The sequence below is a fragment of the Jatropha curcas genome, chromosome 5 (genome assembly GCF_041381405.1).
Source record: "Jatropha curcas cultivar XTBG-Jc1 chromosome 5, XTBG_Jcur_1.0, whole genome shotgun sequence".
Lineage (NCBI taxonomy): Eukaryota > Viridiplantae > Streptophyta > Magnoliopsida > Malpighiales > Euphorbiaceae > Jatropha > Jatropha curcas.
In genome coordinates this window covers 4,395,396-4,422,143 of record NC_143155.1, presented here as the reverse complement: position 1 = coordinate 4,422,143, position 26,748 = coordinate 4,395,396, and the positions used below count along the sequence as shown (strand labels likewise).

Sequence of the window (26,748 nt, the reverse complement as noted above, 5' to 3'; positions counted from 1 at the left end):
CCCGCCCCGAGCTTTTATAAGTAAGGCATAAAACTCAACAATAGCCCAATAGGACATACCATAAAAATGGCACCGTAAATGATGATAAACGTTGGATTCAATTTGTTTCGGTTGCAATTTGTCAAACATCCGCGTTGTCCAGCAAACCGTTGACAAAAACCCAAAATCCCTCTTTCTCTCCGTCTTTGAAAGCCTCACTCACTACTCCTTTAGGTGAAAATGCGCTTTCTCCTCTCTTGCATTCTTTAATTTTTTGTTTTTCGGAATTTTTTTTTCCTGTTAATTCTTTGATCTTTCTTTCGCTGTTGTGGATTCTTTTAGTTCTTTTTCTATGTCAAATTTCATTGAGATAACACCTTTTTTAAGTAGCCATATCAGATCTGTATATACTAATTTATTCACCAACTTGAGTTCTGGGTAATAAGTGGATTCTCATTTTCTTGATTCTTTAACAACTGGGATTGTTTGGCACTTGATTTAGTTGTGTTTTGTAACTGGGTTTTTGTTCTAGCTATTGTTTTGTAACATTGAGTCTTATAATTTCTTTATGTTGATTGTGATGCAGATTGGTGCATGCTCTTTTTGTTTCTCTTCGGGTTTTCATAGGCTCCGCTGGACATTCTTCATGAAGATATAGAGGTTTTATTTGCTACAATTTGTTTTCTGGAGCTGTGAAATGAAATGGGTTTAAGTGGAATCTGTCTTTAGTTTAAATGCTGTTGTTTGTAACAGAATTAGGTTCTATTGAATTGTGACTTCTGAGGAGTTGGCAATCATTTTCTAACCTTCTGAGGAGTTGGAATTCATTTTCTAACTCTGGACTTCAAGATGATTGGGAGGAAAAATATGGGGCGAGTATCGCCGTTCTTTTTGGTGCTTTTGTCCTTTGGGTTTTTCTTTGCCACATATAACTTGTTAATATTCGTAATGCATAATAGCTCAAATTCAGGAGATGAATTGGAGTTATCTGATCCCATTACAAGGATGCCTGAAGAAGTGAAGAGATTAGGGAATTCAAATTCAAGATACCATGTTGCCCTTACAGCTACTGATGCTCCTTATAGCCAGTGGCAATGCCGGATTATGTTCTATTGGTATAAGAAGATGAAAGATGAGCCTGGATCAGACATGGGAAAGTTCACTCGAATTCTCCATTCTGGAAAAGCTGACCAATTGATGGATGAGATTCCAACCTTTGTTGTTGATCCTCTTCCAGAGGGGCTAGATCGGGTTAGTCTTCTTATGATCAGTTTTTCAGTTTCTCAGTTTCTCATATTTACATTTAAATGCCATATATTGATAACAAAATAATGCGAGTTAGAATTTATGTGTATCATTCTCACTTCTGTGATTTTTATTTTGCTCATAAGCTCATTTATCCATTAATATGATTTTAACTGTCATATGGCTACGAATTGATTGTATGAATTGAATGAACTATAATGGCTAGTCCCAACAGCAGCAAAAAAGTCATATTTGAATGAACGATAATAGATTGCTGGCTTAAAGCAAATCGATATGTTAATCCCGCATCTTCCTTTTATTTCTTGCAATTCCAAGTTTCTCACTGTACACCTTAGATCGCTAATGTCCATTAAGGGAAGTTGGAACTCAATATCAAAGTACTTCCAACATTTGCATTTTGTTCCCATTGAAAATTTTGTCAAAGATTCCAAGAAGTTAATATTGGAGGGTCTACAAAGCACTAGATTATGGCTAGCCTTAGCAGTAATATCACTGGAGTTTAAGATATTGAGAGTTATATTTTGCATTTTTCCTTAAGATTTCCTCTTTATGTTGCAGGACTACTTTTTTTACTTTATGATTTACATTATAAATTTTTCTGCCATAAGTACTTTTATTTTTTGGAGCGATATTATTTGTTTTGCAATATTATTGTATACCAAAGATTCACATGATTTAAGTTACGCTATTTAAAAAATGATGAGAAGCTCATCTGCTCAAAAGGTGCAATAACATGAGTATGAAAAAGTAATTGAATTAAGAAGGAATCACTGTTTAAATTAAACATATATATGTTTTGATGCATCTAGCTTTACTTACAGAACCACCAAAAGTTGAGAAGCATACACATATCATTTTTTCTACGTTGAAGTTGACCAAAGGATATTAGACAGCTTAAATTCTGCCACATCCTTTTTGCTACCCTTCTGTTTCTCTATCTTTTTGCAGAAAGCAGTCACTGCTCCTAAGTTTATTGCTATTAGATAGTTTGTTAATCATTCTGATGCAGTAGTTCATGTTGTATCCAGGGTTATATTGTCTTAAACAGACCATGGGCTTTTGTGCAATGGCTGGAAAAAGCAACAATTGATGAAGAGTGAGATTCTAAACTCACTACCTTTATGCTCCGTTTGTTTCCATAAAATAATTTACTTGGAAAAGTTTTGTTGGATTTTTTTATATTTAGGATATTTATGAAAATAGTCAACGGAAAATATTTTCTTGGTCAAAAGGAAAACCAAGTCATTTTAAAGGAAAATGAATTTTTCTTTTTGAAAGAAGAAAACATTTTTCAAATATTGATAAACTTACTATAATCTTATAAACACACATTTATTAATCTATTGATCACTAGTGGTCACCATTATCAATCATTGCAAATCAACATTAGTTACCAACCACCACCAAGTCATTGGCCATTTGTCATTTTATCATTTTTTTTTTTCATATTTAACAATAAATTTTAAAATATGAAAACTATAATGCTAAATATTTTTGGTCAATAAATTAATATTTTGTTAATATTTTTGGACTAATTTTCAATATTGCAACCGAACAACAAAAATGAGTTGTTTGAGAAGTATTAATATTGCAACCAAACAACAAAAATGAGTTGTTTGAGAAGTATTTTATAAGAAAACATTTTTGTTGGAAATATTTTCTAAAAGTAAGTTATTTTTTGGAAACAAACGGAGTTTTAGTATTATTATTATTTTTATTATTATGGTCATTATCTTTTGTGTGTTTTATGTTTTTCTTACTACTTGTTTATGACATTTGAATGTTAAATCATTTATAACTTATGCAGGTATGTTTTGATGGCTGAGCCTGACCACATATTTGTAAATCCTTTGCCTAACTTGGCACATGGAGAACATCCAGCTGGGTATCCATTTTTCTACATTAAGCCAACTGAACATGAAAAAATTATTAGAAAATTTTATCCGGAACAACAGGGCCCTGTGACAAATGTTGATCCAATTGGCAACTCTCCTGTGATTATAAAAAAGGTAGAACTTTTGTTGCTATTACATTATAGTCCATTCAATTTTCATTCATCAGAAGCTCAAAAAGAATTGGAAAAATAAAAGTAAAGAAAGAGAGAAAATTTCAAAGGCGGAATCAAGGAGGTGGAGATGATTGTTTATAAAGAATTGCTTCCTTCTCCTCATTGATGTGTCACTCTTGTTTTTCCTGTTGAAATGTTTGATTTCACCAGGGACAATATTGATTTATTAACATGTGAACTAAACTATCTATTCCAGTCCCTACTGGAGGAAATTTCACCAACATGGGTGAATATCTCATTGAGAATGAAAGATGATCCAGAGACTGATAAGGCATTTGGTTGGGTGCTAGAAATGTGAGTAATATTTTAGATCACTTCTTTTTTATTGAGAAATGTTGATCTTGAATGGCTGAAATATGCTTCCCCATTTCTGATATGTCTTTGTTGTACTAAGGTATGCATACGCTGTAGCATCAGCATTGCATGGTGTTCGGCATATACTTCGGAAGGACTTCATGATACAGGTATCCATGATACTCAATTCTTGTTTAATTTTGCTATTTACATTGAATTATTACATAATGTTGTGTATTTTTCAGCCACCATGGGATCTGGAAGTTGGAAAGAGGTTTATCATTCACTATACTTATGGATGTGACTATGATCTCAAGGTAAATTTTTTTTTTTTTTGCTTGATTGCTTTTGTTTGAAAATTTTGACAAGATTAATTACTGTTAAACTTAGCCAACCTTTCATTCTGTTTATTGCAATTCGGTTGTCACCCAGGGAAAACTAACATATGGAACAATTGGAGAATGGCGATTCGATAAGAGATCCTATCTAAGTGGTCCTCCGCCAAAGAACCTGTCCTTACCCCCACCAGGAGTTCCTGAAAGTGTGGTATGTCTATTTAGTATATTTCTTTCTTTAAGGACCTTTTGCGAAATCAAAATTTGGAGACATTTGAAACTAAATTATATTTAATGGGTGAACTTAGTAAGTATAACTTGAACCAGGAATACTCCCAGCCCTAGTGGTGAGCAATTCTCAGTTTCTAACCGAGAACCAAACCACACTGACCATTATCCTAATCATTCAATCCTTTTTCGTACATGTTTAACCTTTCCACAGTTCTTCGTGAATATAAAGCAAAACACTAGGTTTGTCTCGTTCAAATTCAGTTGCAAAATTACTTGTGGGAATTAATTGATGTCCAATAAATGCAGCAGTTTCTTTTGTTTTTTTTTTTTTCCGTTCTTTTCCTCCTTTTTTTATTCCACAACATCATCAGAAACCATTTTGGAATGTTATCTTGCATATGCAGTGTCATTTCTCATTAGTCAGCCAGTGTATGTAAACTAAATAAACTCATTATACATTTAGTTTGGTGTGCTAAATAATGTCAAATTTCACCCAGATTTGGTTTGCTGTGCCAAAGATGAGGATTCTGTGATTTAGTTGCCATTTATAGTAACTAGTGTGTTGCCTGCTGATAAAGTGACACTTGAGCAATATGTTCTTGTCTGAACTATGATTCTTTAATAATACTATATTTTCCCACTTTCTTGAAACTAAAATCATAATTTGAAGATAACATATGGGCTTTCTCTCCCTCTTTGAATGAATTTATGTGCAGGTGAGACTTGTAAAGATGGTAAATGAAGCTACTGCTAATATTCCAGGTTGGGATCCAATAAACAGCGGTTGAAATTGAATTTTGGATTATAAATTCGTTGATCCTTTGTTCAGTATGACGCATCCTTGTGAAGAAGATTCATTGATACCATTTACACAGTAAAAGAAGAGTGGTATAGATAGAAAAATAGGAAAGTTGTTGAAAGATTATAGGAGGGATTTTGACATTTTTTAATCATGGAGACCTCTGAATTCTTTTTGTACACATTTGCTACGTTTGAAATTAGTGTTGAATCTTGTATCTTCCAATGTTTTAGACCTGTAAATGGAAAATTCTCTGCTGTCAAGGTTTGTAGTACTATCAGCATTTTGCAGTTCATTATGTGGATTATGAGGAATTTTTACTAGTAAATTTCTCGCCGGTTGACTAGAGATGCTCATAGATCTGATTTGGATCAAATTTTACAATATCCGATCCAGTAATAAAAAAATAATATCCATCAGGCATCCACATGGGATTAAATGGAATTGGGTCATGTTGGGTTAATATTCATAAAATCACTAAAAAGAGCCTATTTTTATATAAAAAGGAAAATTAATCGGGTTAGATTCATATTTTCCCAAGTTGGATTGATAAGTCTGTATACTTGCTCCATTTGTAAATGAATCGGGTTGAAATGGACATCTCACGTTGACTTAGAATAGAGGTTTCTCAGAGGTGCAATTGAGTCTAGTCGAGTTAGGGGAGCTAGGGGTGAGCAAATGGTTGGTTCAGTTTAAACCGAACTAAGGCAAAATATATATATATATATAAACTGAAATTTTTGGACAACAAACCGAATCAAATCAGAATTAGTATCTGAAGTAAACATATCGAATCGATCGGTTCGATCAGTTATGGTTGATTTTTGCCGTATTAATTCGGTTTTAAATCCAATCAATAAATTTCTATAAAACCGACTCGAAGCAAACAACATATTTGGTTCAAATCAAAAACCGAACTTCCCTTCACTAACTGATTGAATCAAACTGAATTGGATTGGTTCGGTGTTTAGTTCGATTCCAAAGGTGGTTTTGCACACCCCTAGTCGTCTCAATTAGAAAATTTGAGAATAAACTCTTAATCTGAATTTGATCATTTACTTGTGGCGTTCTCCTTGTTAAGATTGATTCAGTATTAAAGCACTGCCATTACCAGTAAATATGGAGATGACATTATTTGTTTCTTCTCTTTTACTTTCTATTTTCTGTGCTTACATATGATGACTGATGTATACTAACATAAAATTTTTCTATGGGTTATTGATGGTTGGTTTAGATGATCTGGTAGTAAGAGATGGCCTCATTTTAACAATTTGTTGTTCATCGACTCCCATTTTTTTCGCATAAAGTCCAGCCTCAAAGAAACGTTTCACAGCGTCCTCCATATATGCATTTCCTTCCTTCACTGTCATTTGTTTCCCTATATTCTGAGGGTAACTTGTCAATATGTGATCTCCTTTTAGCACTGCTGCTAGCTGCATTAGCTCTTGCTGGAATTCACTAAGCTTTGCATTTTCATTGGCGTCCCCTTTTCTGATCTTCGATGGAGTTGGTAGTTGCACTATCAAGATGGGAAAATTTATCAACACAAAATGAAAATCTTGATAATATTCTAGAACTAGATGAAAATCTTACGTTGTTTTAGAAGAAAATCGTTTTCTGGAAAATAAATGTTTTTACTATTTGGAGAAAGACGTAATATTCAGATTTTGAACTAACCAGGGCAATCAGTTCTGGGCTCAGTCCGTTTCTGAATAATGGATTCGAAGGTGGCAGCCCATTCGTCCCTTTTAGTCAGGAAAGGAGAGGACAGGTTGAAGAGCTTCTTCACTGTCGCCGGAATCGATGAATGCTCATATTCCGATGTCGGAAATGGTGATCCATTTGAGCCGTGAACAACTGCATAATTACCATTATTAATATATACTAGTCTTTTCTACCACATTATATTGCGTCTTGACAATACTCGTTATATTCTATTTTTTATATTTTTTTAATTTTTTTATTTATATAATATTAAAGCATAAGTTTTTATTTAGATTAAAATAAATACAATTGGTTAATTTGTATTAAACTTTGATATATAAGCTATTTATAATACTATTTCTTATTTACTTGATTCTAATTTTACATAATGAAGTGATATCAAAATAAAGTTCAATCCAATTCCTATACCTAATCATTCAATCTTTAATTTATAAATGCATATTCTTAAAACTCTGATAGATGCCCAAAAATAAAATCAAGTCATCACTCAATCCTCAACCCTTTGCACTCAATTTCAAATCAATATTTATATACCGTCTATAATGAAAGTAATAATGAATTATTTTTTACTTGTAGGTAAAAGAAAAGAAATGAGAAGATAATTTGAAATAATAATAGTAGTCATTTTGGCTATAGTAATAGTATTACTTACCCAGTGCATTAGAGAAATGAATATATGAACATACACAAAAATTCTTGAAAAAAAAGAGTATACTTTCTTATTATTATTATCTATGTATATTTTATTCAAAAAATAACTTTTAAAAATTATATCTAATCAAATAATAAAATAGAATTTTTCTTTTTTCTTAACCACATGTATCCCGAGCCAATTGGACTAGATCTAAGTCCTGCTCGTACTAGATCAACCCACGAAAGAGTAAAGTGCTCTAAGTAAGTATTTGTTTAAACCATGAGGATCGAATTCTTGACTTCAGTTTAGAGAGAAGAGTGTTAAACTACTCATCCAGACACTCGTTGGTATAAAATATAATTTTCGAATTGACTACAACTAAGGCTATTTTAGGATATTCCAAATTTTATTAAGGACGATATCAAAAATCTCATTATTTCCCCCATTCCCACATTTATATATAGTATAAATATATCTCTAATTGAAATTTCTTTGACGTCCCCTAAAAAAAATTGTAAATTTATCTAAGTTACAATAAATTATTGAGTAAATTGACCATGTTACCTTTAATTTAATATTAATTCTCTAAAAAATCATTAAATTGAAGTAATAATTGTTGGTCATGTACAAAGGGTAAACACGGAAAAAAAATTTTGTTACTCCTTGAAACCACAAATGTAACAAGTATTTTAAAATGAACTAATTTTTCAAATGTGATAAGTATTATGAAAAAGAGGTAGTAATTAGGCAAATCAGTTCTATCAATTATCCAAAATTCAAAAAAGGAAAAAAAGATTTACTATAGTACTTTTAATGTTTAATTAATAATAAGACCTACAATTTTTAGAGTTCTACGAATTTTATCAGTTTGATCCCCTACTCTAAAGACTCTAAACTGCCAATGTAGGTTCATTTTACTCTAAGTTCAGCCACATTTGGTTCGAATTAACAATTTCCTGGGAAGTTCACTTCCAGAGAAATATAATTATAAAAAAGTTACTTCTAAGGAAGTATACCCTGATTGTATTTAGGGTATCAAAATGGATTATTGACACGGGAACACAATTCGCCTAATATAGAAATTAAACGAGTTAGGATTGAGTTTAAATAGATTCATGTGGGAAACAAATCACCCGTATATCACACGAGTTTAAATAGATCCCGTTTATTTAAACATAAAAATATAATTTCATATAAAATATGTATATTAAGTGAGTTATGGGGGTTAACGTGTTACGCATGTCGTGTTCTGACTCGTATACAATCCATTCAATTAAATTTGGTTAAATTTTTTACTCATATATCACTCATTTAATTAAACGGGTTACACGTGTCGTGTTTGTGTCACTTGTTTAATTTTCGTGTCATAATCATGTCACTCATTTAATTTTGTATCATGATCGTGTTTAAATATACAACACAACTATTAAATGGGTCGTGTTCGTGCTGACTCTAATTGTATCGTGTGTTAGGCGAATTTGTGTCGAACCTGACATGCCAACACATTTTAACATCTCACGCATAATAATTAACTAGTCATGTACCTACGCAACGCATGGATTATATATTTTTCTGTCTTTTAATTAAATTGAACGTAATTTTCAAAAAAATTATTGTAGTTTATATTTGTGTTGCTTTAATTTGAATAAAAACTATTTAATAAAAAACTTAATATTTATTAAATAGAAATATATATTAATTATAATGAAATCCTCCATCATTACATTTATTAGTTTATAACTCCATTATTTAATCAAAATTAATTTTTATTAAAAATTAAAAAATATTAATTATAATAGAAAAATAAAATGTCATATCATCACTTCTATCATATCATCACTTCTATATTCTAATATGTTACCACAAAAGCATTTATACCTTAGAAATTATATATTTATATAAACAGATAGATATTATTTGATTTTTTTTTAAAAATGTCGTGTAAATAGAAAAAAATGTCAAATCTAATTAAACAGAGGTAATTATTATTTATAACATTGTTTATTTTAATAAACTTTACTTTTATATACATGTATAACAAATAATGGTGTTAAGATGAATTTGATTTTGAAAATGATACATGTATAGAATTAATAAGCAACAATACACTAAGTTTGTATTGCACCCTATTTTTGACTGAAAATGAAATTAATTACACTTTATAATTGAAATTAAAGGAAAAATGGAGTGCAATTTCATTGACATGTAAAGTTCAAAGTATTTTCCACCCTAATTAATTAATTGTAATCTATAATACATACATACTTCCTTTACAAAATTATGCCAAATACATAAATTCACCCCTTAACTTTATAATTTTAACTTTGTGATATCCTGAACTTTGTGAATAACCTATTATGCATTTGAACTTGCAAATTTTGATAACATTGCACCTTTACATAATAATAGCAATAATTTTTAAGATATTTATATGCAAAATATTGATTTGATGTGTAGTTAACGTAACTTTTGGAATAATAATTTTCATATTTTTTAACTATGCAATAAGTATTTAATTGATCTAATTTTTCAAGTTGAAATATTTAATATGTCAAAATAAAAATCGAGGAGTTGAAATAACGAAGCTCAAGGATGAACTTATATAGTCAATCAAAAATTATAGTCTAAGTTCTTTTTTTTTTTCCACACAATTTAAGAATAATTACTTAAATTAATTTAACTATAACTTTTCTTTATTTCTATATATATATATATATATAGACCCTAAAAATTGTATATTAATAATTTATTGATGATTTAATTTTTGGAATTGATTATGAAAACTTCTCATGAAGACCAACATTTTAAAATTTCAAAATTAATTATAGTAAAACGTTTTTCCCCACTATCTAGCAAATTTAAATAATACTCCCTCCGTTCTTTTTATATAGGAACAACTAATTTTTCACCAAAATTAAGAAAGTAGTTTAACAAACTTTTTTTGCCCTTTTTTTTCTTAATTCATCCCGAATATCTCATTTATTCCTTCTCTAATATCAATACATGCCTTAAATTATGTTTTGATCTTCAATGATGCTTTAAATGCTTTGTTGGAGATAAAAATAAAGATAGTTGCAAAAAATAAAGTGTATGTTCTGACTTGTGGAAAAAATTTTATTTTTTTTAGTCATTTATTTAGGAAAGTTGTGTGAAATTTTTTAATTTGTACTCATTTAATTTTCCAACTGCTTTTGACTATTGAAAACATAGTTTAAATAACATGCAATTTTTCAAATATTCGAGCGAAATCCATAAGGATTCCTTTCATTATGATCCATCTAAAAATTTTATAGCCATTTTCTATTTAATCTCCATTTTAACCAACAATCAAATCACTTATATGAGTTTTTTTTAACGAAAATTAATGTAAGAAATTAATTCTCCAAAATTTATTCATATTAAATGTTCATCTATTTATTTGTCTGCCACTATCTTGAGAATCTCTCATATTAAAAGCTTCACAAAGGTCTAAAACTAGGTAAGATAAACTTTTCAAATTGACATGATTTCCAAAGTTACTAAATTAGGTAAAATTTCATATATAAAAAGAACACAAAAAAATAAAAACTTTCTATATAAAAAAAGAACGGAGGGAGTATTAATTATTTACAAGATTATTAAATAAGGGTATCGTAGGAAAATGAAAAACAAAACTCATTTTCTTTTTCTCTTGATTTATCCTTTTTGGTACCTTTGCGGTGCTTTATCAACATGAGATAGGAGAATCTCTCTCCCTTATTTTTACTTTTGAGTGCCAACCATGTTAGCTTTTGGCAATATTCAAAGTCACTTACCCCTTTATTTCCAATTTTCAAAGTTTATGTTCTAAAAGAAAAAGCCTATTGTCCTAACCAACCCATTTATTTCCTCACAATAAGCAATGCATAGTTGGTTGGGAAAAAGGACAAAAGAGACCAAAAAATTGCCACTTTTTGGCTGGTATTTATTGGTTGAGCCTACTTCCTACAGAAGAACATTTCACATCACACATTTGACAATTTCAATAAGATAACATAATAATTTAAAAGGTTTCACATTCTCTTCTTTTCAAAAAAGCAATGTGTAAAGGATTATAACCCCATACATAAATTAACTTCTTTTGTTTTATTCTTACTAGTATTATTCTTTTCAGATAAACTAATAACTTATCTTAGAGGTTATCTTCTAAACTATATGTAAAAAGTATATATAACACAAATAATTTTTCTCTTTGAAAAAAATACTCATTAAATTACTTATAAATTAATGGAAGAGTCTGTTCAGTAAAATTAGTTATTTTAATAATTATTGACTATTTCAATGGCATTATTAGCTGTTTTAGTAGCTTATCATAAAACGTTACAAGCTAAATGTTATATGAGCTAACATTTTATAAAATAATATCTCAACCTCTGAAAGCTAGTTCAAACGTCATGTTACCGAATATTATAAAAAATAGAATTTACTAAAAAAATTATTGTCGAACACAACCAAAGTTTATATAACAGAGAGTACTTCAATTTAATAGTGTTAATTTACTCCTTATATTTATAAGAAGTGAAAAAATCAATCAAATTACATCTGATTTAATTTTTAATATAACTCTAATTACATGTGTTGTAGCCATTTTGAGGCACATGAGATGGGCCTATTATTTTTTTTTTTTTTTTTTAAATGAGAATATATGGGTATGTTCACATTACATAGGGGTTCAATTATATAACCTATGTAATGGGATCCACTTCTATAAATAGGACAATCCATACTCACACCTCATTTAATAATTTTTTAAAAAAATGAGCAGGATAATTTATTATTTAGTTACTCAATTAATTAAGACTTACATTTTAAAAATTAATTTAAGAGTCCATATATTTTAATTCTGTATAACTCATCCTTCTATTAAAGTCCGTACCAATTATTCTTATTTTATTACATTTTTGTATTACATTATGATGGTAAGTGCATATTCAACCTTAACAGTAGATCTAAGTTCAAATCCCCTTTCTCTCCCTCTTCCCCAAAGTGTTCCTGTTGATTAAAGCTTCTACTTTCAAGTAATACTAGTATCTAATGTTATGTTTAATAATGAATTACAATTCAGTGAGATTGAAATTATTTATGGATCAAATTAAAAAATAAATATTTTTGTTATAATTTTTTTTTATTTTAAAAAAATTAGCCCTATTAGTTTATTGGAGAATAACTCTGCCTGTGTGAGCCCGATAGAACATATCCCCCAAATCGAGTAAAGAAGAAGGGTTATAGTAAGTTGATGACTAAACTAAACTAAAATATTCAGAGTCCTAACATGTCACGGTCTGTGGATTCAATTCATTAATGGTGGATGATGTTAAAATAAGAAGAAGTGGATCTTGTATCATATGGAGAGACATGTTGTACCAAAATATCTTCTACTTCTTGACATTAGTTCAGTCTTAGTTATGAACGTAGCCGAATAGAAACAAAAGATTCAAAAGGAATTCTATGTGTTGTGGCTCAATTGGCAACACAGGTTAGATATATAAGAAGAGCTTTCAAGTTCGATATCCACTAAACACACATGTAAGGAGAGGTGAAGAATATTAACTGTAACTAAGCCCCTAGCTAAATTAGTCGGTCCCTGCTAATGATGATTTACACAAAAAAAAAAATAAAAAAAAATTCAAAAAGGAAGATGTCCATCCGGTACCACATAGAGACAAATTGTCATTAGTATAAACTTAATTATGAAGGAACAAAAATAAAGAATGTATAAAATTCACTCCAGCTGGTTTACAATTAAGAGGGCTTAATTATTGTTATAGTAGTTTATGAGAGAATACTCCAAGTATGAGTTTAAAAAAAAAAAAAAAAATTACGTCCTAAAGGTCAAAACCGGACAATATATATATATAAAAAAAAAATATCTCTCAAAATCTAAAAGCTCTATTTTCTTCTTCTACAGTAACCGGTGATCTCTCATTGGTAGTCCCTTTCCCTTTTCTATTTATTTTTTTTAAATAATTCTTATATTTGTATATAAATCTTTGTTATTCTCGTCCAAATATTGATATTTACTGTTGCTCGAGATTTAGTTCTAAGTTACCATTGTCACCATGGTGATTTTATCTAGGACTTTTTATTATTTGAATAGTTATACAGAAAGAACTGTAGGTCTCTTCTCTAATAGAAGGAAAAAATTTTAAGGTAATCAGATCGCACTCGTAGAAAGACCATGGAATTGAACGATGGTCATGAATAGCCATTCATTAGAGTAAGTGATTGCTTATGACATAAATATTTTGCTCTGTCAACTTAATCAAAAACTTTAAATCAAATTTTTTTTAATTATTTATATACGTAACTTATCTATATCATATTTATATACAGTTTTCTCTTAATAAAATCCTAATTTGATTTCTTTTAAAAAAACCGATAATATATTCCCATGAACGAAATTGTAGAAGAGATAAGGCCAAAAAAGAAAGAGTTGGAATGAAAGGGAAATAGCACTTACCAGTGGCCTTCTCTATCCAAGGCGAGACCACGATGGTGGGAACCCTAACACCCAATCGATCAAACTTGAAAAGAAATGGTTCTGGGCCCACTATCCCATCTGGGCTCGGTACTCCACTCACAGGTGTCGCCACATGATCGTAGAACCCTCCATGCTCATCATATGTTATCACCAACAGAGTTTCATTCCACTGTGGGCTAGCCCTTAGTGTCTCGTACACCTGCAACCAGTTTCTTTCAATCAAGCTGCTTGTACATTTTTGTATATGTAAAATTAAAATTCAAAATCTTTCCCTTCAAGATTTCAATATATATATAAAATTTAAGGACCCATTGGTACTTTTAACTGTAATAAAATTGTTAATCATTAACAAAAATTAAACTTTATTATGCAGGATTTAACTCATGGAAAAACAATTAATAAGAGGGAAAGATACAAACTTCAAAATGAGATTCATCTCATGCTCAAAAGATTAGAAGACACACAAAAAATAAAAATATAAATACAATCAAAATTGAAATCTAGCAATTAAATGTGGTCTAGTATTCTCAAAAGCTTTTTAGAAGATATCAGAGTAAAAAGTCTCGGGTTTAATTCATATTCACTAAACGAACGCACATGGAAATATAAATAAAATCAAAATTTCACGTCATGTAAAAGACGTAGGAGTGAGAAATCTCAAATTCAAATTCTATTCACCGAGAGGGACATATAAAGAAATGAAAGGGGCCCTGGCCCCACTATAAAAACAAATTGATAAAAAAAATTTTTGTTTGGCCTCTTTATTAATCAAATTATAGTTTTAAGGTTCATCATTGATCTTCACCGTAAAAATTATCACTAATTTAGTGAACGTTTAAGTTACTCATTAAAAAAAATCTTAAAATACTCTTCTCAAATATATTCCTAATATAGTAATAATATGTTTTCATAAAAAAAAGAAAAAAAAAAAAGAGAAGTGGCAAGGTTAAGAAAAAACACCTCCTTGACAAACATCTGGCCTTGATAGACATCATGGGAAGGATGATCATCATTAGCAGGCTTTAGCTTAGTGTCCATGTACCGCTGCTCCACAACAGCATATCCAGGAAGCTTCCCTTGTTGTGCATGTTTTTTAAAGGTCGAATCGTAAGAATGAAAATTACCAATGTACTTTATCTTCCTTAGGTTCCTATAGAACAATGTAGCCGGAATATTCTGATAGTATATTCCCCATGATATTCCCGCGTCATCGAGGTTCTCAAAAATAGTTCTTTGAGGGTAACCTTTGATGAGTAATGCCGGAATGTTGCTGGTGGCTCCGGCGGAAGTGCCGGAGTGCACATATAGCCGGTTGGGTTGTGTAGATGCTGGAACGGATGCAAACCACCTATCAAACAATTAATACTTTATGGTAAAAAGACGCAGAAAAATTAAATTATTCAAAATATTAATTATTAAAATGTAAAGTACACGTGTATTTCTTTAAAAGAGTAGCCTACACGTGTATTTCTTTAAACCAGCTTATTAGTACATTTGTAATATTATATATATTTTATCTTTTTTGTTTTCATCATGATACCTATTTCAATTATTTATTTGGACATCCAATGGATTAAAAAATAACAAGATGCACAACAAAAATAATTTTGGTAATCTCCTTTCTTTCGATATATGATAAAAACTCTCGTGTAGTTAAAAGAATTCGTGTAGTTAAAAGAATTCAAACTCGAAAATTTTTCTTTTATTGAATGAATACATTCATGTAATTAAGAGAATTAACTCAAATTTAAAACCTGTGAGCAAGAATTTAAAAAATTCTTTATCAACACTAAACTAAATATTAAATATTAAATTATGGAAAATTTTACAATTAATTTAATTAATTGATATAAAACTTCAATTAAAATAGAAACAAAAATTAAAAAAAATACTAAAAAAAAATTAGAAAAAGATAATAAAGAATAAAATAATAAACAAAAAATAAAGGTCAATGTACATAAAACTGTTATCTACCTTATTAATTAAGATTTAATTTTTGGAGTCAGAATAGAAAAAGTAAGGTGCAGAAACGTTTGAAAAAAGAAAAGAAAAGAAAAGAAAATCAAATTTTGGTAGAAACTGAACTCACTTAATGCAAGTAATGGACAAACATGCATCTTATCAAGAAGGAGATAAGAAGAAGAAGAATTCACATACCTAAAATTAAAATAGAAAAAATGAAATAGATACTAAATAAAACAAAGAGAACAAAAAGAAATTCATTCTATCCAAAGGCAAACTGCCAAAAATAATCCAAGTCCCTTAAATGAAATATAAAAAATTTCCCAATACAGAGAAATTCAAATTAAAAAAAAAAAATAGTAATTACCTGTCAAACACAGCAAATTCTGATACCAAAGTCTTATAAACAGCTACCATATCAGGATCAAACCCATTCATAACATCTTTGGACATATTAGTAGATGGGTCCATAGACAAAGCTTGTTGAGCAAACCCATTCATCAATGGAGGTTTCTTTGTATCATTTGACCCAAATATTTGCTCTCTGATTGCCTGAAATGAATGGCCAGGATCAGGATCCACAAACTCAGCTTCCTCTTTAAAATATATCTTCTCTGAATTTACATCACTTGTGTTCAGTGGGTTCCACTCTCTCCCGTCAACACCATTGATTTCTGGGTTCAGCTTCTTCATCCAACCTAACATATGATCGAACGATCTATTTTCCATTACAAGTACAACTATGGTTTTTATCGGGCTTGCATGGGTTTGGTCATGGGGAAGGATTATGAGGAAGAGAAGGAATAAGAAAGAAGAAGTTGCAGCTTTTTTTGTCGCCATTTTTTATTTTATTGCATGAGAGGAGGAGTGATAATTTCTATGTTGAAGCTAGGAATTGTATGCCCGTGAATGAGCATTTATACAGTGAGGTCAGTTTAGGGTGCTTTCGTTGTCTTTTTATGACATATACAGATATTTATTTCCGTATTCAGAGATAAGATTTATGACAAATGACAATATATTATTCTCGTTAGTAAATTGGTACCAAAAACATAAATAAATAAATTACTTTTTAATTGCTCATTTTTACAAATACATTATTATTCATCGTTAAATTATTTAATCTTTTTACGTAAAAAATTTTATTTTAATCATTAAAATACTTATTAAAAGATAAAAAAAATTAACTCCCCATTAATATGTACCTAGACAATGAAAAATCTACACCTTTTTATTTCTAGCCCCTCCTTCTGCTATTAGTTTTTGATTTCAAATAAATGAATGCTGGATAGAAAATTTACTTATAGATGAATTTCTCTTGTTTAGTATGTTAAATAAGAATTTTTATTTTTATTTTTGGGTAAAATAAGGAATTTTATAAAATTATATTTAGAATATATTTTTAAATAAAATTCGTTTGTTTTTATTTCCTAAAATATCACATTGTGCATAATAATTTAACAAAAACAAATAACAAACACCAATATAATAACTTGTTGTTTTTTGTTGAAATATAAATAATAAATTTCATGTAAATAAATATCACTCACATTCCCCCCTAATTAATTAATTAATTAATTAATTATTAATTTTACTTATTATTATATATATAGTAACATTTACCATAATAGTTATCTTTAGTTGGTGTAAAAATCTTGTTCATCTAACTAATTAATTTGGAAACTACAAAAATATTTAAGAAGATTATTGGTGCTTTTAATTATATTTGGAAATATTTAAGAAGTTTATTATAATTTCAAATTGTATTTGGAAACAATATATCAAGATAATAATAAATAATAGCCAAGCAAAATAAAGACAAATAATAAATAATATTTTTATTTCCCTTTTATTCATAATTTTCTTATATGATACTAACTAAAATACTAAAAAATTTTGTTTTTATTTACTAATAAGTATTATATAATATATACACTATGGCTTGATGTGATTATTCTAAATACAATTGAAGCTGAACTTAAAACTATTTTTCACAAAATTGCAAAGTAAACTATTTTTTTATCTAAGAATCGAACTAAATTGAATGATGTAATGAAATTTAATTTAGTCCAATTTAATATTATAAGTAATTATTACTCGTACATAATATTTAATTTTAATACTTATTTTATTTAAGCATTACTTTTTTTATTATTTCAAGAAATTTTGAAAAAAGTATTCTTGTAAAAAATAATTTATAGTAATTGCAAATAAAAGAGAGTATTAGAAAAATAGAAACCATGTTCATTTGAATGTTTGGCATAATGGGTTTTAAATTACCATAAGCCCATCTTGCAGAGAATTTAGGCAAAACAGAAAAGAAAATGAAAATGGAAAACTAATAAAATCTCATTTCCAAAAAATGAAAATTTTGTAAATTGGAAAACTAAAAATATGTTATCTTATGCTCCAAAAAAAAAAAACAAAAAACAAAAAACAAAAAATGTTCCCTTGAAAAACAATAGGAAAAAACCAAATTTGAACATGTTTTCCATGAAAACAGTTTTCATGGAAATTTTTTAAGAGAAATTACTTTTTTTTTTTTTTTGTTCACAAAATAAACAAACTTTGCAATAAAGATCAAAATTTGGCATTTTAAAATCTAAAAATTAAAGAACATAAATTTTGGGAAAAAAAAAGATTTCCTTCTAATGATTAATCCTGCAATTATTGGTACCTCCTTCAAGATTATTGATTGCACCACATTAAATCATATGTTCTTGCAAGGCATGTGACATAAAATATAAATGAAGATTTGTGACATAAAATCTATATTCCACTCCTCTCGATGGTCTGATCAACTTTTTGGCCTAATTTGATACAACGTATGGCACGATTTGTTTTGATGTTGAAATATTTAATTCTTGTCATTTTTAAAACTAAGGTTGTTAATACCATTTTGATAGCTATTTTGAAAACGAAATATTTCGTTGTCGAACTATTTTGGCGTTGAAAGAATGGTTTTCAGAGAATGGCTTCCAACCCAAGCGGCAGGTACTCATGCCAGGGACGAGCGATTTGGGCTCGAATCCCAACAGTCCCCTTCGCTGTCGTTCAGGATAAAAAAGAAAAAAGAATAGAAAAACATTCTGGATATACTTTTCAAAACCTTGTTAAGGATTGTTCGATTTGGGTCAAAAGTGTGTCTTTCCCAGTTGGAGCTTTTCAATCAATCTATTTTCCGGTTGTTGCTTTTTTGCTTTGAAACGATGAAACATCGAGTTAGAACGAGTACTCCTATGATTAAAAAGACAGCTTGTGTAAACTATTACACTTGAAAAATCTAACCATCGCCCAACTGAGCTGCAGTAAGTAACTTAGAATAACAAGGGAAAAAAAAGCATGCCAAGCACAACACATAGAGAAGGCAGTACATACAACCACCGTTATAAAATTATTTTGAGCAAGACCACAGATGACACACAGATGTACGACACTAAACATATAATTCGTAGTTTTATTCTAGGAAGTTGGATCAAACCCCAACCCCGACGAAGCAAACAGTTGTTCCATATTACTCGTACCCATAAAAGTATAATATCACAAAACAGCATCATAGAACATAACAAGTCTTTTGATATAAGACACTATGACCATATGCATAAAACTTCCATAATACTTCTTAATCCCCCACTGTCCAACTTCTGATGCCCAAATCATATCTAAGCACCATTTCCAACAAAAGCTCTGGAGATGTCTGGTACAGAACCGATCCATCAAGGACAGACACTATATATTATCACCAGCCAACCGATGATAGCATCAGCAGTTCTGACAGCTAGGGCAAGATGAAAGTCAATTAAATGGCGAATACACCATAGCTTTATTCCATCAACTCCTCCAAATATAAGCCCAAAACCAACAGTTAACATTCTATCTCCAACCCATGTAACCAGATAAAGGCATTAGCTTCTTAGGAATTTTGCATCATAATGATGTTTCAATTTTTGTCTTCCCCTGGCAGGAGAGCTCCGCGAAATCTGTGTCAAGAGAGAAAATCAGCATACATGCATTTAGCAATCCAGCAAAAACAAACAAGTTCCACATGGAATCTATTTGTTGATGCAGCATGGCTTTATTTAAATATCAGTGTCAGTCAACTTTGAAGGCAAAAAACATCAGTGAAAACATTCTTCTGACTCATGAGCTAGTTGAATCCTCTAATAAAAAAAGCATTAAGCTAGACTCGTCACTGTAGGCTGGGGAAGAAAGCTGACAAAGATTGTGTTGAATGCATTCCTCATATGCCTAAGGAGAAGTTTTAAGGGTAATCCTCAGATCAAATGGATGCCCCAGCTGCTGGCTTAGCTTAAGATGGAGATTTGAAGACATACATGGACATATACCAATAAATTTTTCACAATAATTACCAAAAAACAAAAAAAAAAAAATTCAGCAAACAAGCTGTTTTCCAGAATACCCAATACATGTTTTACATAGGGTATGCGAAAATTCTCAATTAAGGCTCATGAAGAGGATCAATGAACATGCACCACAGCAGGAATCAATGAGTTCATAATCTCCAAGATATCAAGGGGTTATACATAAATCATATGCAAAGAATCATGCATGTGATCAGTGACAAATACCAGCTTAACAAATTATCCTACCAGTTAATCATCAAGTGTCAACCACTGAAAAAGACATACACAATTTGCATGTATGCACGCATGAGAGAGAGAGAGAGAGAGAGAGAGAGAGAGAGAGAGAGGAGGGAAGCAGGGAAAGTGATGGAGATCAACAGCCAGACACTCACTTGTTCAGTAGCATGCGTCAGCAAGGAGCTACAGCCACCCATGCTCCAACAAAAACATAAATTTGAAATTTGACAAAGGCTGCAAAGTTGGAGTTCATATTTGGTAGCAAAAGGACGCAGTACATTCACCGAAGTCATTCTCGGAACCTGTATAAATGAAAAGGATATTAGATAAGGAGATTGAATGGTAGAAGTCTGGCCATAGAAAAGAATGTATTTATCTTACCATCTATGTTTTCATACTCATCTCACACTATGTAACGACCACTCCAGATGGACTTTCCATGATATTGCTCAGGCATTGCAGTAAATTGCTGATTCCCATTTATGAGTTGTTGTTGCAGCTGCTGATCTTGCTGGACTCTCAGATGTTCCAGGGCCTGGTAATTCTGCCAACCTTTCTGTTTTTCTGTCTGGAAATGCACTGGTGGTACCTGTTTTCCAGGGAAAGGAAAGCTAACTGTCCCAGTCAAGCCATTACTGCTATTAATGTACTGAGGCATTGCCTGAGAACTGATATTAGCAGCACCATTCAGCCCATAGCCTTTTGTTGATGATGGCAATTGGTAGCCATCCAACCATCTATAGTCATCTGCTAGTGAATTGTCAATCATCAAATCTGAGCCAGAAATTGGTTCAATCACTTGTTTAGGAGGAACATGACTAAAGCCTGGGGGAGGCCCAAGGTGCCTCACAGGACGGCTGACAGGGCTTTTCCTCGTGCCTGCAGATGTCTTGACAGCCAAGCTTTCAGCATTAATTCCAGAAGATGCAATAACATCAACTTTTGATGGAATCACAACTTCTGGCACCTTCATCTGATTGTAAAACTGAACAGGATCAGAATGTGTGCCAAGATAACCCATTCCCAAATCTTTTGGCAACTCATTTTCTGTTACATGTCCATTCTCCATAAACCTGACAGCTTTCAAGCTACTTGCTAGTGAAGCAGCTTCTTCCATTAACCACTTTGAGGTGTGTGGTTGAAATGGCTGCAGATGCCGGGGAGCATTAATACCAGAAGATGCAGGTATTTCAGCACCTGCATCAAAAGCAGAATGCTGTAGCATATTGAGAGGAGAAGAAACTGCACCACCATAAAGTTTCAGATCACCAGCAGATACATCTTGATTGGGTTTCATACCGTCATAAGCAGCCAATTTGGGACTAAAAACATCATTTCGCTTCTCTGTCACGGCTGGCCTGAAAACAATTACTTCATCTTCCTCATCCCCTTCCACAAAAGGCTGTGCATTAGGCTGCAAAATTCCGATATTATTTGCTTTCTCAGGCTGAATTTCTTGCATAACATCATTGGTTTTAGGCAAACCAGAATCAAAAGTCAACAAGCCATCATCTAACGTATGAGGCTCCACACCTATAACAAACTTCTTCATCCTAGAATCATAAAATATTGTTTTTTGATCTATCCTAGCAATATTTGCCAGAGCCTTCCCTGCTGCTAAAATCCTTTTTACACGAGCTGTTTTCTCCTTGCTTCCATCACTTCCAAAGGAGTGCTTCCTTGAAAAATCCAGAATGGTTTGTGCAGGAAGAATAGGTAAAAATCCCCTCAACTCAAAATCTTCCCACAAAGCGAGTCGATTTCCAGTTTCCCCTTCTTCATACTGGCTCATGTTATAAAAGCATGTATCATCTTCATTGTCATCAAGAGACACTGACCAAAATGACAAGATCTTGTTAAGGAAGGATATACAGTGGTTCCAAAAATTTAATCTGACTGCAGCCTGTTTCTCATCTGCATCACTGCCTGATGCAACATCAGGGCAACAGGCCAACCATTCGACAAAAACCAGAACACCAGGTAAGAGATAACTTGAGGAAGGATCATGCAGCTGAATGAACCGCTCTAATATGTGTCCCATTAACTCGAAAACTGCTGTAAATGCATTCTGAAGTAGCACAGCACGTTGTACGATTTCTGCATACGTCTGACCTTCAGCCTCTCTTTTCACATTGTGAACTGTGAAGATAAGGATGGAGATCAGGCGTACAATGAAAAGGGCATTTTCCACAGCATCAGTGCCAAAATTTAGCTCCTCTTCTGGCCCAGAAGAGAGAAGTTCACAGAATTCATTGCTGACCAAAGAGAGAACTTCAGCAAATGTCTCCAGGCTGGACAAAACATGACACAGTAAGAAAACAAACACAAGGAATTAGGTGAATAGTCCATTCAACGAGCTAGTATTCATAATTGCATACCTGGTGCGTGTGAAAAGGATACCATTCAGGCGGACAAAACGAATGCAAAAGGATCTATACATCTCACGAGTATCAGATATCCTTTCGCTAATAGCATTGGCTTCTGTTTTTGCATCTTTAACCGCTGCAGTTTTTGTTTCCCCTTTCCCTCTTCCCTTGCTGGTCAAGCGCACAGATGAATCCTTAACCACTGATCCTTTAGCATCACCAAGCAGTTGAGTGTAACTTTGACGATTCTGCCAAAAACCAGAAGAGGATCTAAGTCTTCGACACCATAATCTTATTTCAACAGAAGCATAATAACATCAGAAAGGTAAAAAGAGTATCATTTAACCAATTTAAACAAACAGTGCTATGGTATCCTTAAACCTTTTTGGCATTTTTCATTCAAATCCGATCGCCCAAGTCAGAGGGTACCATACTTGCAGCAAATAAAAAAAGGAAGAGGGAGAAGGAGGATAAGGCACCTTCTCAAAAGCAACAATCAAGTTATCTCTTGCTGTTGTAAAGGGATTATCGACTGCCAGACTCCTAAAATACCGATATACTGCCACCAATTCATCTCCTGAATAGGAAGCCAAAATTGCAAGCTGAGACAAGCAGAACAGTGTCAAACCTTCGATGAGCTTCTTCATCATCATCAAAATAACAAGATGAAAGCACAAAACAAAAATATCACAGCAAAAGGTACTATGACATGTAAGATATATATATATAACAATAGCATATAGTATCATTAGAGCAAACCTGATGATGAGGATTCCCACTTGATGGCCATAGAGATGCAGCTTGCAAGTAATAACTTGAAGCTGCCGCATACTCCCGTGTTTTCGAGTCACCCTCTCCATATAACCCCTTGTACCTTGCAAGGTCACCCAAGTATATTAAACAGCGGTGACATGATATCAAACCTTTCTTCATGTCAGAAGATTTTTTCCCATCTTTCTCCAAGACGACTCGATTATTTGAATCTTCAGAAAAGTATCCCAGAGGAAGCCCATACTTGGCTCTGATTTTTAAGATCAAATCATGATAAAATCCAGTTGCTTCTGACAGAAATGTTTTAAATTGAAGCCTTATCTTTGTGATACGGTCAGGTCGGGCAGGAACTTTTGCACCCTGAGATGTATTTGAGCCAGTAGAAGCCAGTGCAGAACTGAAGTGAGCTCTTAGCTCCTCAATACGCCTATAATGTAACTGCCAAAGAGCATACTCTATATTATGTTGCTCAGAAAAACCATGATCCTCCAGAACTATAGCTTCATAGTTCTCACGCATTTGTTGCCAGGCATTGGGATCTGATGGAATTCTTGCCTGAGCTGACCTCCGACGCTTATTCTCCAACTCAATATTCTAGACAAGAAACAAAGGAAAAGTGTGAGATCATAATATCCACAACAACAACAAAAAGAAAATTGCAAAGTGATGTGCAGGAGAGAGAGAGAAGAGGTGGAACAGCAGGGAGCCTCCCTTTTCAGTCAATAAAGATGTACACGAGCTGGATTTTTAGAAGGCAGAAGGAGATACCTTTTCGTAAAGCCGTTGAGCACGCTCCCGTGATGAAGGAGCAGACATTTTATCCATCTGCATAATCATCATCCATCAAATATAGTTTGACAACTTTCAAATTGCATTCATCTGCACAAAGCCAAAGCATCAACTTATAGCCAGAGATAATCAAGAAAATTTCAGATTCCAAGCAACGAAAAATTAAGAAAATAATTGAATGTGGAATTCGTGATGAAGATATTTAACAAGAGAACCGCTAAAAGAAAATTCACATATCCAATACCATTAGAAACAAGATGGAGAAGTTTTACAAGCAACACGAGAAGCAAATAACCAAAACTACAACGATCCAGATACACATTTTTTTACAAACAATATCATTTTAGAAAACACATCACATCACATCTTCAGTTTGTTAACCACATAAACTAGATCATACAATCCTTTGAAATTCACATTACTTAAGTATTGATTTACACCTTCCCATTATCAGGATGCAAAGTCCTCTGGCCAAAAACAAAAGATTAACCCGATTGTTAAAATATGATATACAATCCATTACCATAGTGTCCCAATGCAAAATCCATCAGCAATAATTTTTGACTCCTCCAACTATAATCCAAACAAATAATACCCACCAAGAAAATTTACAGCAACATCAGCCAGCCCCAACTAAAGAAAGAAAAGAGAAACCGCAACATGAATTGAAGTGGATGTACTTGCGGGCCTGTATTGTTCACCTTATAACAGATGTTTTGGTTTTTAGAACGTGTAAAAATTAATCCAAATATATGAATTCAATAAGATGCATTAGAACTAATAAATAACAACAAAGATCATACAAATTAAGAGGGAAAAAAAATCAGATATCTCAATAAACATTAAAAGGATCAAATTCAGAAGAAAACCCTCAAAAACATGCAAACACTATCTCCCAAATTCATAAAAATAAAACATTATTCCTCAAAATTTTCACAAACCCACCGCTCAGGGAAATCAACAGAAACAACAACCCAAATAACAAGGTAAAATAAAAAAAAGAGTCAACACCTCGATTTCAACCTATTCGCGATCCGGAAAGTAAAAATCATAAACAGATATCGCTTCACAATTTTTCCTTTTAATCTCCCCAATCAAACAAAGAATGAATCCCCCAAGAAATCTCAAAACCCAAAAGAAAATAATTTATTTGCAAAAAAATAACAAAAACAATAAGGAGCGACTATTATCCGATCCGGCAAGATTTCTGCATCAATCAGTTTACAGATACAAATTTCATTAAAAAACATAAAAAAAAAATACACATTCAAATGCCAAAAAAATAAATAAACAAAAAGCAAATCAAATTAAGATTAAACAGAAGAACAAAGAAACATACCTGTTGAAACAGATCTGGAGAGCTTTCGTTTTCGGGGATCAAAGCATCGGATGGTGAATTAGCGCAAGAAAGAGATTTCGAGGGTTTGTACGTTTGGTGGATGGAGAGAGGGAGGGAGAGAGAGAGAGAGAGAGAGAGAGAGAGAGAGATATGGGCTTTTGGTCCAATTTGAGGGATGAGGCTACAAATTCAATGCGTTTTCCTTTCTATTTCCTCTTCTTCTTTTTGATTCTCAGGCGGCTATCCGAAAGCGGCACCGTCTTGTTCCCTAATTTAGTAAATTTAAATTATTTATTTTGTTTTACTATATTTATTTGTTTGGATAATTATTATTTTATATTATATTAGTAGTTCTTTAAACGGAAAACACGCTCACGCTCAATTAAGAACAGTTTGGAACACGCTCTAATTAGCTCAATGAAGTACAGTTTGTATCACGCTCTAATCAAGGACGGACCAAACCCGAAATCCTTGCTTTATTTATTTTTATTTTTTAAAATTATTCTTCAAACCTCATATTTTTATTTTTAACCAGTCCAAGGATCACACAATACACAGGTTTTTTAAATTGGTTTAAGTGAGATGTTTTTAATAGTTTATATAAATGTAAATGCATATTAAATATATAATTTCTCCCTAAATTATTTTAATTTATGTATTATAAATTGTATTTAGTATATTTATTAAAATATTTATAATATATATGATTTCTTAAATAAAACGCATTATACTAAGTTTTTTTATTGCTCATAGTTAAAAGAATTCGGTACAAAGTTTTGACAAAATTTTTTCTCAATGTATGGATTCTGATTCCAATCAGAGAGAGAAAATATTTTTTATTTGAACTTTTTAATATAAAACTTTTTTAACATTTTCTGGATTATGAATATGTTCCAGAATTATAAAATCTGTATCAACTAATATAAATTTATAAAATTTTTTATTTTTTGAAAGTGACTCGGAAGCAAAATGGAAATTAAAAAGGAATAACTTTTGAGCAAGGTAATTGGCATATATATATCCTTATTAACATAAAGATAATTAATTGTGGATGATGATGCACCGGTACGGGCATTATGGTAATTGGTTG

The 26,748-nt window shown here is 31.6% G+C and overlaps 3 protein-coding genes across 8 annotated transcripts; 1 reads left to right on the top strand and 2 right to left on the bottom strand.

The window, feature by feature from the left end:
• Positions 1-5,300, top strand: LOC105628992 (hydroxyproline O-arabinosyltransferase RDN1). Of its 4 annotated transcripts, XM_089721961.1 has the most exons (11): positions 2-213; positions 566-639; positions 733-851; positions 950-1,230; positions 2,274-2,341; positions 3,053-3,254; positions 3,510-3,607; positions 3,708-3,777; positions 3,853-3,924; positions 4,040-4,153; positions 4,890-5,300. In XM_089721961.1, the coding sequence occupies exons 4-11, from the start codon at positions 985-987 to the stop codon at positions 4,959-4,961; spliced, it is 942 nt and encodes a 313-aa protein (XP_089578087.1). In that variant the 5' UTR covers positions 2-213; positions 566-639; positions 733-851; positions 950-984; the 3' UTR covers positions 4,962-5,300. The 4 variants fall into 4 exon arrangements, with proteins under 4 accessions (XP_012065899.1, XP_012065898.1, XP_089578087.1 ...); XM_012210509.4 differs by having other exon boundaries at positions 1-213; positions 733-1,230; XM_037641663.2 differs by lacking the exon at positions 2-213 and adding an exon at positions 264-417 and having other exon boundaries at positions 733-1,230.
• A 745-nt stretch (positions 5,301-6,045) lies between these two features.
• NPC2 (non-specific phospholipase C2) lies at positions 6,046-16,705 on the bottom strand. Its single transcript, XM_012210507.4, has 5 exons — positions 16,160-16,705; positions 14,791-15,178; positions 13,810-14,029; positions 6,650-6,829; positions 6,046-6,491 (listed from the first exon to the last, which is right to left on the bottom strand). The coding sequence occupies exons 1-5, from the start codon at positions 16,630-16,632 to the stop codon at positions 6,181-6,183; spliced, it is 1,572 nt and encodes a 523-aa protein (XP_012065897.1). The 5' UTR covers positions 16,633-16,705; the 3' UTR covers positions 6,046-6,180.
• A 2,446-nt stretch (positions 16,706-19,151) lies between these two features.
• On the bottom strand, positions 19,152-25,870 carry SMG7 (Telomerase activating protein Est1). 3 transcript variants are annotated; one of them, XM_020677284.3, is made up of 9 exons: positions 25,659-25,869; positions 24,919-25,020; positions 24,299-24,409; positions 23,519-24,124; positions 23,239-23,361; positions 22,772-23,007; positions 20,775-22,684; positions 20,549-20,695; positions 19,152-19,772 (listed from the first exon to the last, which is right to left on the bottom strand). In XM_020677284.3, exons 3-7 carry the CDS (start codon positions 24,368-24,370, stop codon positions 20,797-20,799), a joined length of 2,925 nt encoding a protein of 974 aa, XP_020532943.1. In that variant the 5' UTR covers positions 24,371-24,409; positions 24,919-25,020; positions 25,659-25,869; the 3' UTR covers positions 19,152-19,772; positions 20,549-20,695; positions 20,775-20,796. The 3 variants fall into 3 exon arrangements, with proteins under 3 accessions (XP_020532943.1, XP_012065895.1, XP_012065894.1); XM_012210505.4 differs by lacking the exon at positions 24,919-25,020 and having other exon boundaries at positions 24,299-24,355; positions 25,659-25,870; XM_012210504.4 differs by lacking the exon at positions 24,919-25,020.
• Positions 25,871-26,748: the final 878 nt, after the last annotated feature.

What these genes read in the sequence shown, in the direction of transcription:
- NPC2 (XM_012210507.4), bottom strand. Translation starts at nt 16,632, where the DNA reads ATGGCGACAAAAAAAGCTGCAACTTCTTCTTTCTTATTCCTTCTCTTC. An exon ending in TTGGATAGAGAAGGCCACTG is followed by an intron (nt 6,830 to 13,809) that starts GTAAGTGCTATT and finishes GTAATTATGCAG; the next exon opens with TTGTTCACGGCTCAAATGGA. An exon ending in GCCCAGAACTGATTGCCCTG is followed by an intron (nt 6,492 to 6,649) that starts GTTAGTTCAAAA and finishes CCATCTTGATAG; the next exon opens with TGCAACTACCAACTCCATCG.
- SMG7 (XM_020677284.3), bottom strand. Translation starts at nt 24,370, where the DNA reads ATGATGATTATGCAGATGGATAAAATGTCTGCTCCTTCATCACGGGAG. An exon ending in GTGGGAATCCTCATCATCAG is followed by an intron (nt 23,362 to 23,518) that starts GTTTGCTCTAAT and finishes TGCTTGTCTCAG; the next exon opens with CTTGCAATTTTGGCTTCCTA. An exon ending in TGATTGTTGCTTTTGAGAAG is followed by an intron (nt 23,008 to 23,238) that starts GTGCCTTATCCT and finishes GGTTTTTGGCAG; the next exon opens with AATCGTCAAAGTTACACTCA.
- LOC105628992 (XM_012210509.4), top strand. Translation starts at nt 829, where the DNA reads ATGATTGGGAGGAAAAATATGGGGCGAGTATCGCCGTTCTTTTTGGTG. An exon ending in TTCCAGAGGGGCTAGATCGG is followed by an intron (nt 1,231 to 2,273) that starts GTTAGTCTTCTT and finishes TGTTGTATCCAG; the next exon opens with GGTTATATTGTCTTAAACAG. An exon ending in GATGTGACTATGATCTCAAG is followed by an intron (nt 3,925 to 4,039) that starts GTAAATTTTTTT and finishes GTTGTCACCCAG; the next exon opens with GGAAAACTAACATATGGAAC.